Source organism: Oryzias melastigma, linkage group LG15, assembly GCF_002922805.2.
Source record: "Oryzias melastigma strain HK-1 linkage group LG15, ASM292280v2, whole genome shotgun sequence".
Classification (NCBI taxonomy): Eukaryota; Metazoa; Chordata; class Actinopteri; order Beloniformes; family Adrianichthyidae; genus Oryzias; species Oryzias melastigma.
Window position 1 is genome coordinate 24056307 of NC_050526.1, and position 13896 is coordinate 24070202.

The 13896-nt window shown below is 36.4% G+C and overlaps 1 protein-coding gene across 1 annotated transcript in view; it reads right to left on the minus strand.

The window, feature by feature from the left end:
- The window catches only part of eys (eyes shut homolog), a 91501-nt gene that overhangs the window by 70460 nt on the left and 7145 nt on the right, over positions 1-13896 (minus strand). The window contains exons 4-10 of the mRNA XM_036215525.1: positions 13535-13659; positions 13013-13226; positions 4816-5006; positions 4108-4199; positions 1335-1485; positions 1093-1205; positions 619-875 (exon numbers count right to left, since the gene is read on the minus strand). Of these exons, the coding sequence (XP_036071418.1) occupies positions 619-875; positions 1093-1205; positions 1335-1485; positions 4108-4199; positions 4816-5006; positions 13013-13226; positions 13535-13659 (1143 nt within the window). The remainder of the gene's footprint in view (positions 1-618; positions 876-1092; positions 1206-1334; positions 1486-4107; positions 4200-4815; positions 5007-13012; positions 13227-13534; positions 13660-13896) is intronic.

Here is a 13896-nt window from a genome sequence, read left to right on the forward strand (position 1 = left end):
CTGCAGCAAGAAAAGAGTTAAGCATGACTCAGCTAATTTAAAGCTGTATTCAGTTATATACTGTACATTACCATCCCTGCTGAAGGATTAATATGCCAGAATATCTCTCAAGGGAACAGAAGTGCAAACTATTGCCAGAAGTCCTGCTGCGAGAAAATCTGCAAAAGCAAAGAATCCTTAGTATGTGTGTCTAGCAGTCTTGTCTCTTTAGTGTCAGAATAGCTGGTACAAAATAAATACTTGTGGTTGGGACGGCAGGGAGATCTTTAGCGGAATGCTGAACAAGTGCAGCAAGCTGGCATTGTCATTCAATAAGCACACTGGGGGTGAACATGAACACACAGCAATGGTTCAAGCTGCTTATTTGAATTTTCATTTCATTCATAATATTTCTAAATAATTCACACCCCTCAAAATTCTTAATGCAGCTGACTTGATTCCCTGTTATACAGTGAAACCTATTAGCCAAAGAGGCTCAGCATATATTAGCTGACATAATTTGTTGGCTGTCTCATAGCAATGCAGTTACGGAGGTCACAAGCAGGTCGTCTTAGGGAGCTTTTCTGTTTAAAAAAAAAAAATGAGTAAACACAGCTAACTATGACTCTTCTAGCCTACCTTTCTCACAAAAAGTTCCGGTGAAATGTAGCTGACAGTGACAGATAGGCAGAGCTCCCTCGGGCAGCTGCAGCTGATGACACGATCCTCCATTGCGGCACAGACCCTCACGGCAAATCTGAGGTTCATGCAGTGGTTGTTCCGGCGCTTGTGTGGGAGCTGCCATCATTGTTGTGTTCATTGTGTCAGAGGGAGCTGACTGACTTGTCAGAGTTGAGACGCTTTCTGTGGAGGCCTCTGTGGCAAAGAGAAAAAATCTGGAAGACAAAAAGACAAAATTCTAAATCACTTTTAGTTATGACTAAAGATATTCATTCAATGTATGTCAAATAACTGCATCTTTGAGCTTAAAAAGAAGTCTACAATCCACAAATGTATCAATTGTCAACATGCACTTGACAAATTTGAATTAAACTTCAAAAATTAAAATTTTTTACAGATTTGAGATAAAGCCGGGAAATAAGGAGACAGTACCTGCACTGGTCTATGTTGCTGCCACCAACGGCCTCAGATGCATCAAAGTTCCTCATCCGATTAATTTCAATCACTTCAAGGCAGCCAGTGAAGTTATAGAAGGGTTTTGCTTTCTTTAAAACAAAAACAAATGCAGTTCATTTTCATAAATTGTCAGCCTCAAATAGGTTTAACGTGTGACTGCCTTTTAAAGTATGCATCAATAGCTGTGATTGAAGTTGAACTCAGTAATTAGAACTTACCTGGCTGGGAAGATAGTTTTGAGGTAAACCTCCGGTGAAGACGTTGTTTGTTTTTTGAATCATGTGTCCCAACCAGTAATTACTTGCTGCGCTTTTAATTTGCTCATATCCAGAAAGTATTAACTCTGCCTCACAAGGGGTCAGATGCTGTCTAGTGGGAGAACAGGTGAGTGTCAGCTAACATGTACAAGTACAAGCATAAAAAAAAAAAAAAAAACTCCACAGTGACCATCATTAATTGCAAAAAAAACTAACAAAAAAAGGTTGCAATGGTCTATTACACAGTAACTGTTGCAAATAACTACCTGTGACCATCTTTTTTTTGTTGTTGCTTGTTTCTTGGTAGACAACTTCACATTCAGTTAAAAATAAAAACAGAACAAAACCTGTGTTGTTTTCTAGCACATATTTTCTGCAGAGCAGTAAAATGTGGAGATGGGGTAAGCCCCTTTCCATCATCCATCTGTTTAGGTACTCTCCAGCTAGCTTACAGCCCCTCACACCCCCAATCTCACATTATCAATGTCACAAAAATGGTTAGCAATATTGGAGCTAGCCAGACGTAATGTTTTAGGCCAGATGTCAGCTCAGACGAGGAAAACAAAGATGTACATGGATCTATTTGTCTACAACTGGATGCATCAGAATGGAGCGGAGCAGGGAGCTTGCAGCCTGCCATTGTAACTCTATGTTCTAACTACACACTTTTTCAAACCATATTTTTTTATCTGCTTCTGATTCACAGCGATTTGAATGAAGAAATACTCATAAATTAAATTTTGATCTTAATTTTTCTCATATATCATCAGAAAAATGTCAATAGTTCGTGTTAAAAACACGATTTTCATAGGAGTTGCTCTTGAAGAGGAACAGTAAAAGAATACATTCTTGTATAAAACCACCAAAGTCTTGGCAATATTTCTTGTTTTTTGCTCAATCTATCAGAAATTGCTGCCCTTGTCCAAACTGCTGCGCCTGACCTCTATTTTGCATTCTGTAGGTGTTTTGTATAGACATCTAAGGTGCCTCTGCCAAACTATTCTGAACCCACCCTACAGCGATTCACAGATTTCTATACTAATATTCCTCTCTGAAACAACAGGGGAGCAGAAATAATTACCTAAGTGCAGATTCTGGTCTAACCGTCTGCAGCTTGAGGGTACTCAGGCTACAGATGCAAAGTCCCCTCTCCAGTGCCTCCTGATTCCCCTTGTTCCCTGATTGGAAGTTAGGAGGTCCATGAAGCAATCTAGTCTGATTTGTTAAGCCTGTGCTTTTCAGGCTGTTGCATATGTCAGCTAAACACTCGGGGCAGTAACTTCAAGCTGCATAAGTCCTTCCTCCAGAGCCAGCGTGGAGAAACGGTTAATTTAGAAGCAGTCTGCCAGAGCAGCCTGGCCAGCAGCCAGAGGGCACTGTGCTCACTGTCCTTGAGAAGTCAGCCCCACTGGGTTGGTATTTAACATATTGAAAAGTGTCTTTGACGGGAAGATACATTAAAAGTCTATAATGGGTTGGGCAGTGACGTTGAAGATGGCTGTGGTGTTGTAGCTCTGGGTCAAACCAGACAAAGATGGACGGACTCAGCCGTCGGACAATTACAAAGAATTTGCTTTGTGAAACCAGAAACCATTATTCCAAACCACCAACCCCCTAGTTATGACAGCTCTCTTTCTTGCTGCGTGTCTCAGGGGGTTGGAGGAGAACATAATGATTGATTCATACTGCTGTTGTATTTTTCTTTTAGGTAGAAATCAGGGTGGAGCTTTGCAGCCCCTTGAACCTTCCTGGAACCTCTCATATTTGGGCCAATGCAGCCTTCTGCCAAGAAAACACGGGGCAACCTTCCCGCTGGGCGCTGTTTCAACGGGAAATAATTTGCTTACCTTTGGCACACTGTCTTCATTTTCACCTCGTATGTCTTATGTTTTATCTGCATTCCTTCTTCAGACAGAAATGTTTCTTTACTCCACACGGTTTTTACTTATTTTAATGGATCTCAGAAGAAATTCTGCCTAAAAAATGTGTTTGAAAAATTGTATACATGCAGGCAGCTTAAGTAATAACTTTCTGTTTTGAAACTGAGCCACCATTTTTCTTATGTCAGGGCATTATTAGAAGGCTGGCAGGAAGACTGCTCATGGGCTTCGAAACAATATAACTAAAGGGGCCACAGCCCCACTTTAAATCATTTAAACATTGATTTTGTGTTGAGCCCTTGCTTGTTAATCTTTTCCTAATGAAAAACTGCAAATGAAGACTTTAGAAGAGCAATAAAACACAGCCAGTGATCACTTATGCATTTTAACGATCACATTCTGACGTTTGTTTCACTTTCTTTAAAATGTAGGCCCATTTGCCCACTCCTAATAAAATTTAAATTCTCAGGCTGCTGATCCCTGCCAATTACACAGTTTCCCCAAGAGTTAGATACAACCTTTCTTTAAAAGCAAATGTACCACAGTTGGAGTGAGAGGATAACTAGGGATCTAGCTAATAACACCTGAGGCGCTAACACTATTAGAACAAATCTGTATTTTACCAGGACTTAACGAACTTCAACTGAGCATGCCTAGAAAATGTTTACTTGCCTGAAGCAGACACATTTCACCTCTCATTTGATCTATATATTAAAAAGCTGGAAAAATGCTACTTATTCCTTCATATCTTTTCTAACATTTTTCATTAGACAGGAACACTTTTCTTCCATAGGAAAAAAAAAGAAAGTGAGCACTGAATTTCACTTTGTAAACTTTTAATTAGGACAACATACCTGATGTGCACAATGTGAATTGCACCATCATCAACTTGAGTTAGCGTACTCATCCGTTTGACCTCCTCTTCTTCATTACAGCAAAAAGCGTACTGAAACATTCAAAAGAATTTTTAAAATCACAATTTTACCTAAAAAAACGTTTTTTTTTCAAATTTTCAGTGCAAACCTGAAGCTGTATTTTTTATTATTATTGGCCTAGCTTTAAAAAAATAAAGTAAAATAAAATTAAAAGTATGCAAACGTTGCTGTGGTTCTTATAGAAATGCAACCGTATACGCTCAAAATAAACACAAAAACTGGACCAAAGTACAGAAGCATCATTTTTGTTTTGTTTTTTTCAAACCCTTAAACCTTAAAATAAAACACCCAAGGGTATGGAACTGAGCTGTTTTCATAAATAAAGTGTGGCTCGAAATATATTGCAATATATTCCACTTGACATGACAGATAATCGAGTCTCTGACTCTTCACTGCTGATGTTCCTGCTCAGTTACTGCAGCTCAGAAAAGGCTGTTTTACCAACTTAAGTTTTCCAGAAAAAAAAGTTAATTTAAAAATAAATTCACCTTTTGTGGTGTGATGTTTTAAAAAGCAGCTCTGTTCTAAATTAGTAAAAACAATTCATGATTGCTTCTCAGCTCAGTGGATTTTGTTCACTGCCACTCATAAAAAATGGTGAATAAAAAAGTCTGCTTCAGTTTTTACCTGTAAGATTCCTTCCTGGATGAAGAGTTTCATGAAAAAGAAATCCCCGTTTACAGGGCCTTGGTCCACATAGAGCAGAGTTCCCTGCGCTGCCGTGGTTTGAAAGCTCACAGTAATGTTGTTGAGTGCACCGAGGTCAATGCCTTTAAACTCAAGGTATGAATTCCCAAAATATTGAATGTAGCTTTTATCTAAGAAACAGAAAACATATAAAAATGTGTATTAGCGGGTGTGCACAAGTGAGAGGCAGCAGTTTATGCATCTTTTCCATAAGTTCCACTGAGATTCGTTATTGATCCCTGAAAGACCAGTTTATCCTTTCCTTCGCCTTCTTTAGAGGTGGGTCAGGGTGAGGTGGAGAACTGAGCAGCACCATCCAAATTATTAAAGAGTGAGCCAATGGCCCAGATGACATCTCAGTAGAGGCTTCACCTACATCAGCCTGTGGGGAACCTCCTGATACTTTTGTTACTTTGCAGGTTTGACTCTAACTATAAAATATGCTGCTGAACAAAGAATACAAGTTAAAGAAAAACACAGGGAACATTTAGTATGAATTTGAAAGCTCTGATACAAGGTTCTGTGACTTTTAATGCTAAAAGAGCAATTTGGTCCAGTTTCTTACTGACCAAAACCAAGCAGACCATACTTTGTTTTTGGTGTTTTCAGCATGTTTTTGTGGCATTTTACTCATGATGGAGGGGATATATAAAGAAAATTTTGCATAAAAATGCTTATTATTTATTCAATGTGTTGTGCATCAGGAGGAGACAAAAAATGTAGTTGAATTTCCAATGAACAGTTGCCGCTCTGCAGAAACTATGTCCTAGAAATGTACATGTTTTTGATTTTGCCTAAAAATGGTTTAATCATATAAAATCAGATATTACACAAATTGTTAGTTTGAAATATTTACAATAACTGAATAATAACAGTTTATTTATCATTCTGCATGTCATTTATCTTATTTTTAGACAACAGCACATTGAAACTCCTTTCAAAATAAAAGACACATTGAGTCACATAAACTCTTGCTGCTGCTGAGATTTACTTAATTTACCAAGTCTAACATGGTGCATTCTATCATGTGTCATCATTCTTTTTCTCCTTTTACTTTTAAATGTAAAAAATAATAAAAACATTGTTGTCCAATAAAAAAATAAAAAAGAAACGAAAAATGCAATTATATAACTGAATAATTTTTATTTTTGAACAGCACCGAAACAGTGTTGAGCAGAAGAAGATAAGACTATGTGCTTAATTTAACTTTTTATTCTATTATTTGTTCAAATTATTACAATTTTTCTTTAAATCCAATGTGCTGCAATGTAGGGATATAAAAGTTTCATGAAGCTTTTTTAGTCTCAGATTGCAGACCACTGGTAGTAAATTAAGATGATGTTAAAATAAAAGTCTGCAATAAAATAATTGTCATTTTGAAACCACCATACAAGTGAACCTTTTTGTAAAAACCTCAGCTTCATCTCTTTCTCACTTTACAGCCATACTGTAAATAGACTTTGCAAAAAGTCTGTGAAGCGTACAGATGACACTGCACTAAGTGAGGGAGAGGAGCTTTGGCTGAAATCAACACATTCACGCAAGTATATTACATGCCTCATTTTATAGTGAAATAACGTGGTTTATATCATCCACAAGAATGGGCAATTATGGGGTAGTTCAGTGAAAGTTCCACCGCCTGAAAGCTTATTGGGGTTAGTGACGCAGACAGTCTTAAAAGACTTACTCCAACCGCAATTGGAAGCACGTATTAAGACTACGCATGCTCAATATATTTCTCATTTGTAGGAAGTCATTTGTAGGAGAAGAGTCAAATGGCACAGCCTTTTAAATTATAAAGCATTCCCAGTTGCACCTATCTCATGTCCTGCCTCATAAGAAAATTACACTAGAGAAATTAGTGTCTTGAAAGTTGTTGCTGCGGTTAATCATGCAGCTGTGGAGAGTAAACTTACCGATGTTTGTTAGATGAGAAGTTCTAACGGACCGAACACCTTTTGATCTGACAGGGGGCTCCTCAGGGCGTTTGGCAAACAAGCTAACCTAAATACCGCCATTTTCTCCAGGGAACGAAGCGACTAATACCCTGAGGAGAATCCCACGATAACAAAAAGTGAGAATTATCAGGATCAGACCTACTGTGCTGTATGAATTAATGAGGATAAATGCATGCAGCAACAATGCAGCGCTGTCTTCTGCTTAAGTCCTGACAATGGGGTTTGCCAATGCTGATGATGGAAAATTACCCCTTAGAGACAAAGCTATTCATTAATTTTACAGCCTTGTTTAGTCTGATGTAGTCTTTGATGCATTCTGAGGCTGCTGCCAGGAGGCACTACCATGGCTCATTAACAGTAAGCTCCAGTCTTTCCTTCAAAAGGTCTAATGTTTTTACCGTCACTTTACATTTTCATGCTAGTTTTTTTTTTTTTTTTTTTTTTTTTTTAATGCCTCAAGTAACTTTTCTTACTAAATCTAAATTGCAAATGTTCAAAATGTACACTTTCTCGTAATATTTCCCCAATGATCCACCATACCTGTAGTTTTTTTACTGTTAACATAATGCTGACCAAGCAGTTTGGCTGCACTTCAATCTGTTCAAAAGCTCCTCTTCTTTTTATACAGGAAAGGGAGTCACCCTCTGGGAATATTTCTTTATATAAACCTTTCATGTCAGATTTAATTAGGGCCAGTTTTGATATACTGTCAAAAAAAAAGGTGGGAAAAATGATATGTCAGATTTAATGTAACGCAGACAAGAGCGGCACAATGCTGCAACGCGGACGGCAGCCACATGTCAGCTGGCTGGTGCTCGTTTAGGAAAATATATATGAAGAAATATGAACCTCAAATCAATAAAATGTGGGGCAAACCGCAGATGATGGGATTTAATTAATTTGGAATTGGCGTTTCACTTATATACATAAAAAAGGTAGCATATAAGTCGTCCTGCGTCCCAGATTTATTATGTAAGGTAATTGACTGACTGATTGAACTTATTATAGGACTGAGATAAAGTACTGGGAAAGACCATTCTTGGACTTATGCCATTTCACAGCCCAGAGAAAAGGAAAAAAAGGTCACTCTTGCCTGACAAAAACACTCACAAAAAAACTTTAATTTGGGAGAAAACATCATATTCCTGACATTTCTATAGTATAGATTTCCAAATATTTAATGAACTTCTGCCTTTTATCAAAGTCTGATTTAAAAAAGATTGATAAAATTAGCTTAAATGATTGCACTGACAGGATTTGATGAGTCACCTCTATAAACATTTCTAACTTTTATCTTTTTTAAGTCTTTCACGCCAGTAAAAAGTGGCTCCCAATGTTTCTGAAGAGTTGATGTCACCCTCACCAAGCCCTGCAATTTCAATCTAAAAATAATCAGACTGCCTCAAGTCATGTTAAATGTTTGGAAATACTAACTTCTTACTCATCAGGTGGATTTTGCGGAGCTTTAAGGGGGTAATTTCATTTCTGCTACATGTGCTAGCAAAAGATAACAGCTTAAACCGTGCTGTGGTGAACACTTCTCAAAAAAGTCAACCAAATCAAATGGCCAGGCAGCAGTAAGCTTCTCTCCATCAACAGTGTCTTCACATGATTCCCATCAGCTACAGCCAGAGTTCAAACCAAGAAGCTCAGCCCTACATGCACCGCAGAGAAAAGCGTCAACTCTTGCATTAAGTTTGCCTTAAAAACTTCTAAAGCCTGTTTTTATGCAGCAAATTAGCCACTAAAATATATGTTTTTTTTAATTATTGAGATGTCTTTTATTTATTACAGACACATATATGTATCAGAAATTGTATCCTAATCATATTTTCCAGCCACCACTGTGTTGGCCATTGACTTTGTATTATGACCACATGCACTGTTGCATAGACATATGTATTTTGTCTCATTTTGCTGCCATAGTTTTTGTTTAAAATGTTTCAAAATTGCTTATTTGTTGAGTCTAAACTGAACTACTCTGTTCTCTAGAGAAAGTATAAGCTTTTAGCCAAAAATCCTTCAAAATAAACTGTTTGCTGTTCTTTTTTTTTTTTTAACTAAAATGTCGGTCATTTGTAAATATGGCTCATCCGTCACAAAACATATTCAAGGCCTATTTGCCCCAGTCTCAACAATACAGGCTGTTCATGCACAAAATGCAGTCTAACGTGAAAACTAAGAGTCTAAAATGCAGCTTGTCTGTATTTCTGTTAGACCGTGGGTTGTTTGACCTCAAAAGGAAACTTGCTTTTGTATCAAACTCACCTATTGCTCTGAACGTTTTTCAACTGAATGAAAACTATGTTACTACGCTTCATTTTTAAAAAATAGTCATTTGGCCTTTGATGGGCAGCAAAAATATTTCTTCAAGGTCATGTTGTTTTCTTTCCCTTGACAGTTTCTCATGCAGTTTCTTAAATGTCAGTTTTTCTTGCAACAGTTTTGCGTATTCATCTATTCTGAATTAACACTTTTTTTATTCACATTTATGACACATTATCAGGCTGCAAAACAAATTTGATAGTGTTTTGTAATATCAAAAAGAGGCAAACATATTTTAAATGTAATAACTTATAATACCTTAAAAAAAAAAAAACACAAAATCCCTTTTCCTCTTTTAAGTATTCAGAGTCCCTGTATATGTTCTGTAACATCCACGTAACTGTCTGCAAACAGTCCTTCAACTAACACCACATAATAGGCATTAACAAACGAGTACATACCCGTGTTTAGAGTTTTACCTGCTGCTATCAGATCCTAGCTTAGTTGAAAACCAAACCGTATGTTACACCAATGAACCAATTTGGATTGTTGTGTTTGCATATGTTCATGCTGAAAGTGTCAAATATGCTGTACTACATTTAAAAAGTATTTTTTATTGTTTTATCACACTCCAAAAACAGCCCCCCCCCTCCAAAAAAATCTGTTTAAAATAAAAAAAATTGAGGAAAAAAAATAAATGAATAAATAAGTAAAAGATTGTTGGAAATGGTTTTAACAAAAATTCGTATTTCATGAAAAAAAAGCATTCACGTCACTAAGACACCTTTTCTTAAACTAATATTGTTTTTATTTCTATAGAAAAATTATTTTTAAAGAAAAAAATAAAACAACTCTTTTTTTTTTACTTTCTTAAAGTGTAGTTTTTGCTGCGTAGGCCTGGTATAAGCAAATTGAAGGGTTTTTCATCATTGATCTTTGCTTAATAGTACATTTTTAAAAGTATTTTTGTATTTAAGTTTTGCTGTTTTTATTTTATAATGTACTTATCGTGAACCGAAACAAAACCGTGACCCAAAAATCACCAGAATTGTGGGGAAAGTCCTGAGCTGTTAGTAGAAAAAAAAAGCTTAATGTCATGTTTTGGTTTCACATGAGGTTACATATTGAAGCTCTATCCATTTTTTAATTGATAATTTAGTTTATTTCCTTCCCATTTACTGGAATTTAATGAGGAAACTCTTCCTTTTCCCGATGACTGTATTCCACCTTTTTATGCTTGAATGTGTCTTCTCTCTATCAACATAAACACATATGTATACATATTTAAGTGGTTGTGGAGCAGTCTTCAGTTTGAAGGAGCACTGTCTGAGTCTATTTCAAGCAGCACCAAGGGCACTGCATGTGCTTAGTTGGTGACCTAGTTAGATAAACTCACAAGTTTCTGGGTCTCCGTGCTTTAAAACTTATTTACTTTGATTATGCACTTATGTGAACAAGAGAAAAAGGAGGATTTGGTGTGTTTATGGCTGGGTTTTCTTTTTCTTTAAGCACATTCAGTGCATCTTTAACCCTTTGCCACCTATGGAGTTGGATCAGGTGCAGTGGGGAAGACTCCATTACATATAAGCCACACTGATTTTCAGAATGTCACTCTGAATTGGTTCAAACTAGTGTGTGCCCAAAAGGTCTGTTTACAGTACCATGAACTGTTTCAAAGGTAAACAGGCCTCATCTGTCTTGGAGTAAAAATCTGTCCGGTTCACTAAAATCTTCCTCTTACACTAGTGACTAAATCCAGTCTAGGTGTTAAAGTGCAACGCTATGGATTCTGATTACTTGTATCATATTTTAAATCACATGAGATTACACAAAGTAAATTAGCATGCAACATTAAAACTAAATCTGAATTTAATTTGTCCAAAATAGTTCTTAAATTAAAATGTTTAAATTTACTAACTATCTTCGGAAAGCTGTATGAGCTTCCATTCAAAGAGGCAGATCAGTCAGACTTTCCTTTCATTTAAGACTGAGAGATAACAAGTGCTGCAAAAAATAGCAGCAAGAGCATAAACATAGATTTTCAAAAGTACATATTTGGAGATCTTTTTATTATGTAATGATTTAAAAAATTTAAATATTTTCTGTCACTTTGCTATTTAAGCATACAGGATTAGTTAAGGTCATGGAAGAATAATTAAAGGTGTTCATCGACATTCATTTAGGATCATATGTCACCACTTAACTGGAGTTTAAGGCTTTACTAACCAATCTATGTCTTTGACTATTAAACTATAGTCAAATTATTATTCATATCGATCATTAAGCTCTTACTTCAAAGAACTATATTTAAAACCATGAAAACCACAGTGGATAAGGCAAAAAAAGTAAGGTAATAATAAATTAATTTGAGCTGAAGCTCTTTAAATGTATTCAGCCTTTGAAGTGGTTCATACGCTGTTTCATCCACAGCTAACCACTTTCAGATAACATAAGGAAACGAAAGCCAGACTACCATATCTTATATGTTGCTATAGCTATTTTTTGGTCTTAGTTCAAATTAATTATTCACAAATATTCATACACATTTAGAAGTTTTGCATGAATAAAAGACATTAGTAGAATATGTAGGATAAGTTCAAACTTTTCTCCCTTTTTTTAAAACTAAAAAAGTCTTAACCTAATGCTGATAAAAAGAAGGCGTTTTTTGAAAAAAAAAAAAAAAAAAAAGAAAAACTGTGTTGTTTTCTAACAGACTGGGAAAGAATGTTGGTCCAGATCGAGTCACTTTATGTTCCGGATCGAGTCCTGAAGATTGCATTTGGTCTGGCATCTACCGGAAATTTCTGTTTCTGTCCAAACTTTCTAAACAGAACCATGCGACTAAAGATCTTAACTTAAAGGGTAACCAAACAGGGAAGATAGAGGCTGACTCCACCCACGGCTGAAATTTCAAAATCCAGTCAAAGGGGTGGGGCTTGGGGGCAGGACTGTTATCATCACTGGAGCTGTAGATCATGACGTTAGACTTATGAAACTTGCATGGTTTGACCAATCACAAAATTCAACTGTAATACCTAATTTCAACCTGTAGGGGGCAACACATAGAATGTTTTTGACTATATTTTCAAGAATTAAACAAGTTTATTTAAATTTGTCAAAAAATTGGCAATGACCAACAGACAGCACTTTAAAGCCCCATTTATAGAGATCAACAGCCAAAAAAAAGTTGACTTAGAGTTTGGTTAACCTTTAAGATAAGATTTTCACTTATTCAAATTTTTTATTATGATGATTGATTTTGAGCGTTTGTTTGAAGGCCAGCTTGAACACATTTTACTGCTACTTTGGTACAGCGGAGGCATACTGCAAGACTGTTACTGGGGGCGTTATGAGGTACGCTAATAAGTGTTTGTTACATATGGATTGTCAGAAAAAGTGTGTAGCAATGTAAATCATGGTAAAGGTAGTTTTAATTCATCCGACCACATTTGAATGAGTTGCTGTGTGTCATGGTTGTGGTGTTATGGCATTGTTTTTAATAGAATTCTGTTAAGGAACAGTAATAGAGCTTTTAGGGTGATGTCTACAAGTGGATGCATCAGAATGGAGCGGAGTAGGGGGCTTGTGGCCTTGCAATTTTCTATATAACAAATACGATATTTTTCAAATAGCATATTTTTTTTTTATTCACAAATATTTAAATAAAGAAATCCTCAGAAATACAAATTTGAGCTGTTTTTTTTTTTAAATAGATGTCTTCCATCATAAGAAAAAATGTCACAAGAACACCAAAAAACACCATTTTCATCACAGTGTGTCTTTAAAATGTTATTTTGGGAAGATGCTAACTCTTTCTTTTTAACTGAGGAGAAGCATAATGTAGCAAAAGCTTCCTTGCTTTTATGACTTTTAGCCCCACAAGCACTTCCATTAAAGAAGAGCATGGTGCATACCTATGGATAGATCCGCTTTCGGCACTGGACTGAGTGTTGGCGTCTCCACCTTGGATGTGTAGCCCCGAGTGATGTTCTTAACTACAGTCACCAAGGGAACGGGATCCGTAACAGGAGACAGGCAGCTGACCTTGTTGATGCCATCTACACAGGAAAGTGCTTCTGGACATGGATTTAGCAGGCAGTCATCATAGTTGTACTCACAGTTTTTTCCCTGAAAACATAAAACGGACAGCTTTAAGACATTCAGGGGTTTTAGATTAAATAGTCAAAGAAAGGAATTTTAAAAAATATTTAATTTTTCTTGTTTTTTTCTGAAGAGTTTTAACTGTAAGATATGATTTTATGATTTATTCAGAAATGACAGTTTTTTTTTTTTTTTTTTTTGCCATAAAACTGCTTAGACCATAGATTTAAAAATATGTTATTATCCTTTAGATTTGAGAGTTGAGGGGGCAAAAGGGTAAAGGTTATCTTTTTTTTTTACAAAAGGATTTTGAGGATAAGGTGGAGGAGCCTCACCACAAATCCAGGCCGACAGAAACAGGTGTAGCCATAGCCTGGATCATTCTGGATGCATATCCCCTGGATGCAGGGCTGTGGAAGGCACTCATTAATGTCATCCTCACAGTGAAGGCCTGTCCAACCTGCCAGGAACAAAAGCCCACAGAGTGGGGTGGTGAGCACAGGCTCTCTCACTTCCACTCTCTGAAGTGAATATCAATCAGATTCTTTTACATTGATTTGCTTCTTTTTGGGTTCACACGCGTACACAGACAAGAAAAGGCTTTCACTAAAGACTAACACGCCACATACATTTTAATGAGACTGGGTGGTATCGTCTTTTAATCCCGCTCTATTTTTTTTTTTTTTTTTTTTTTTCA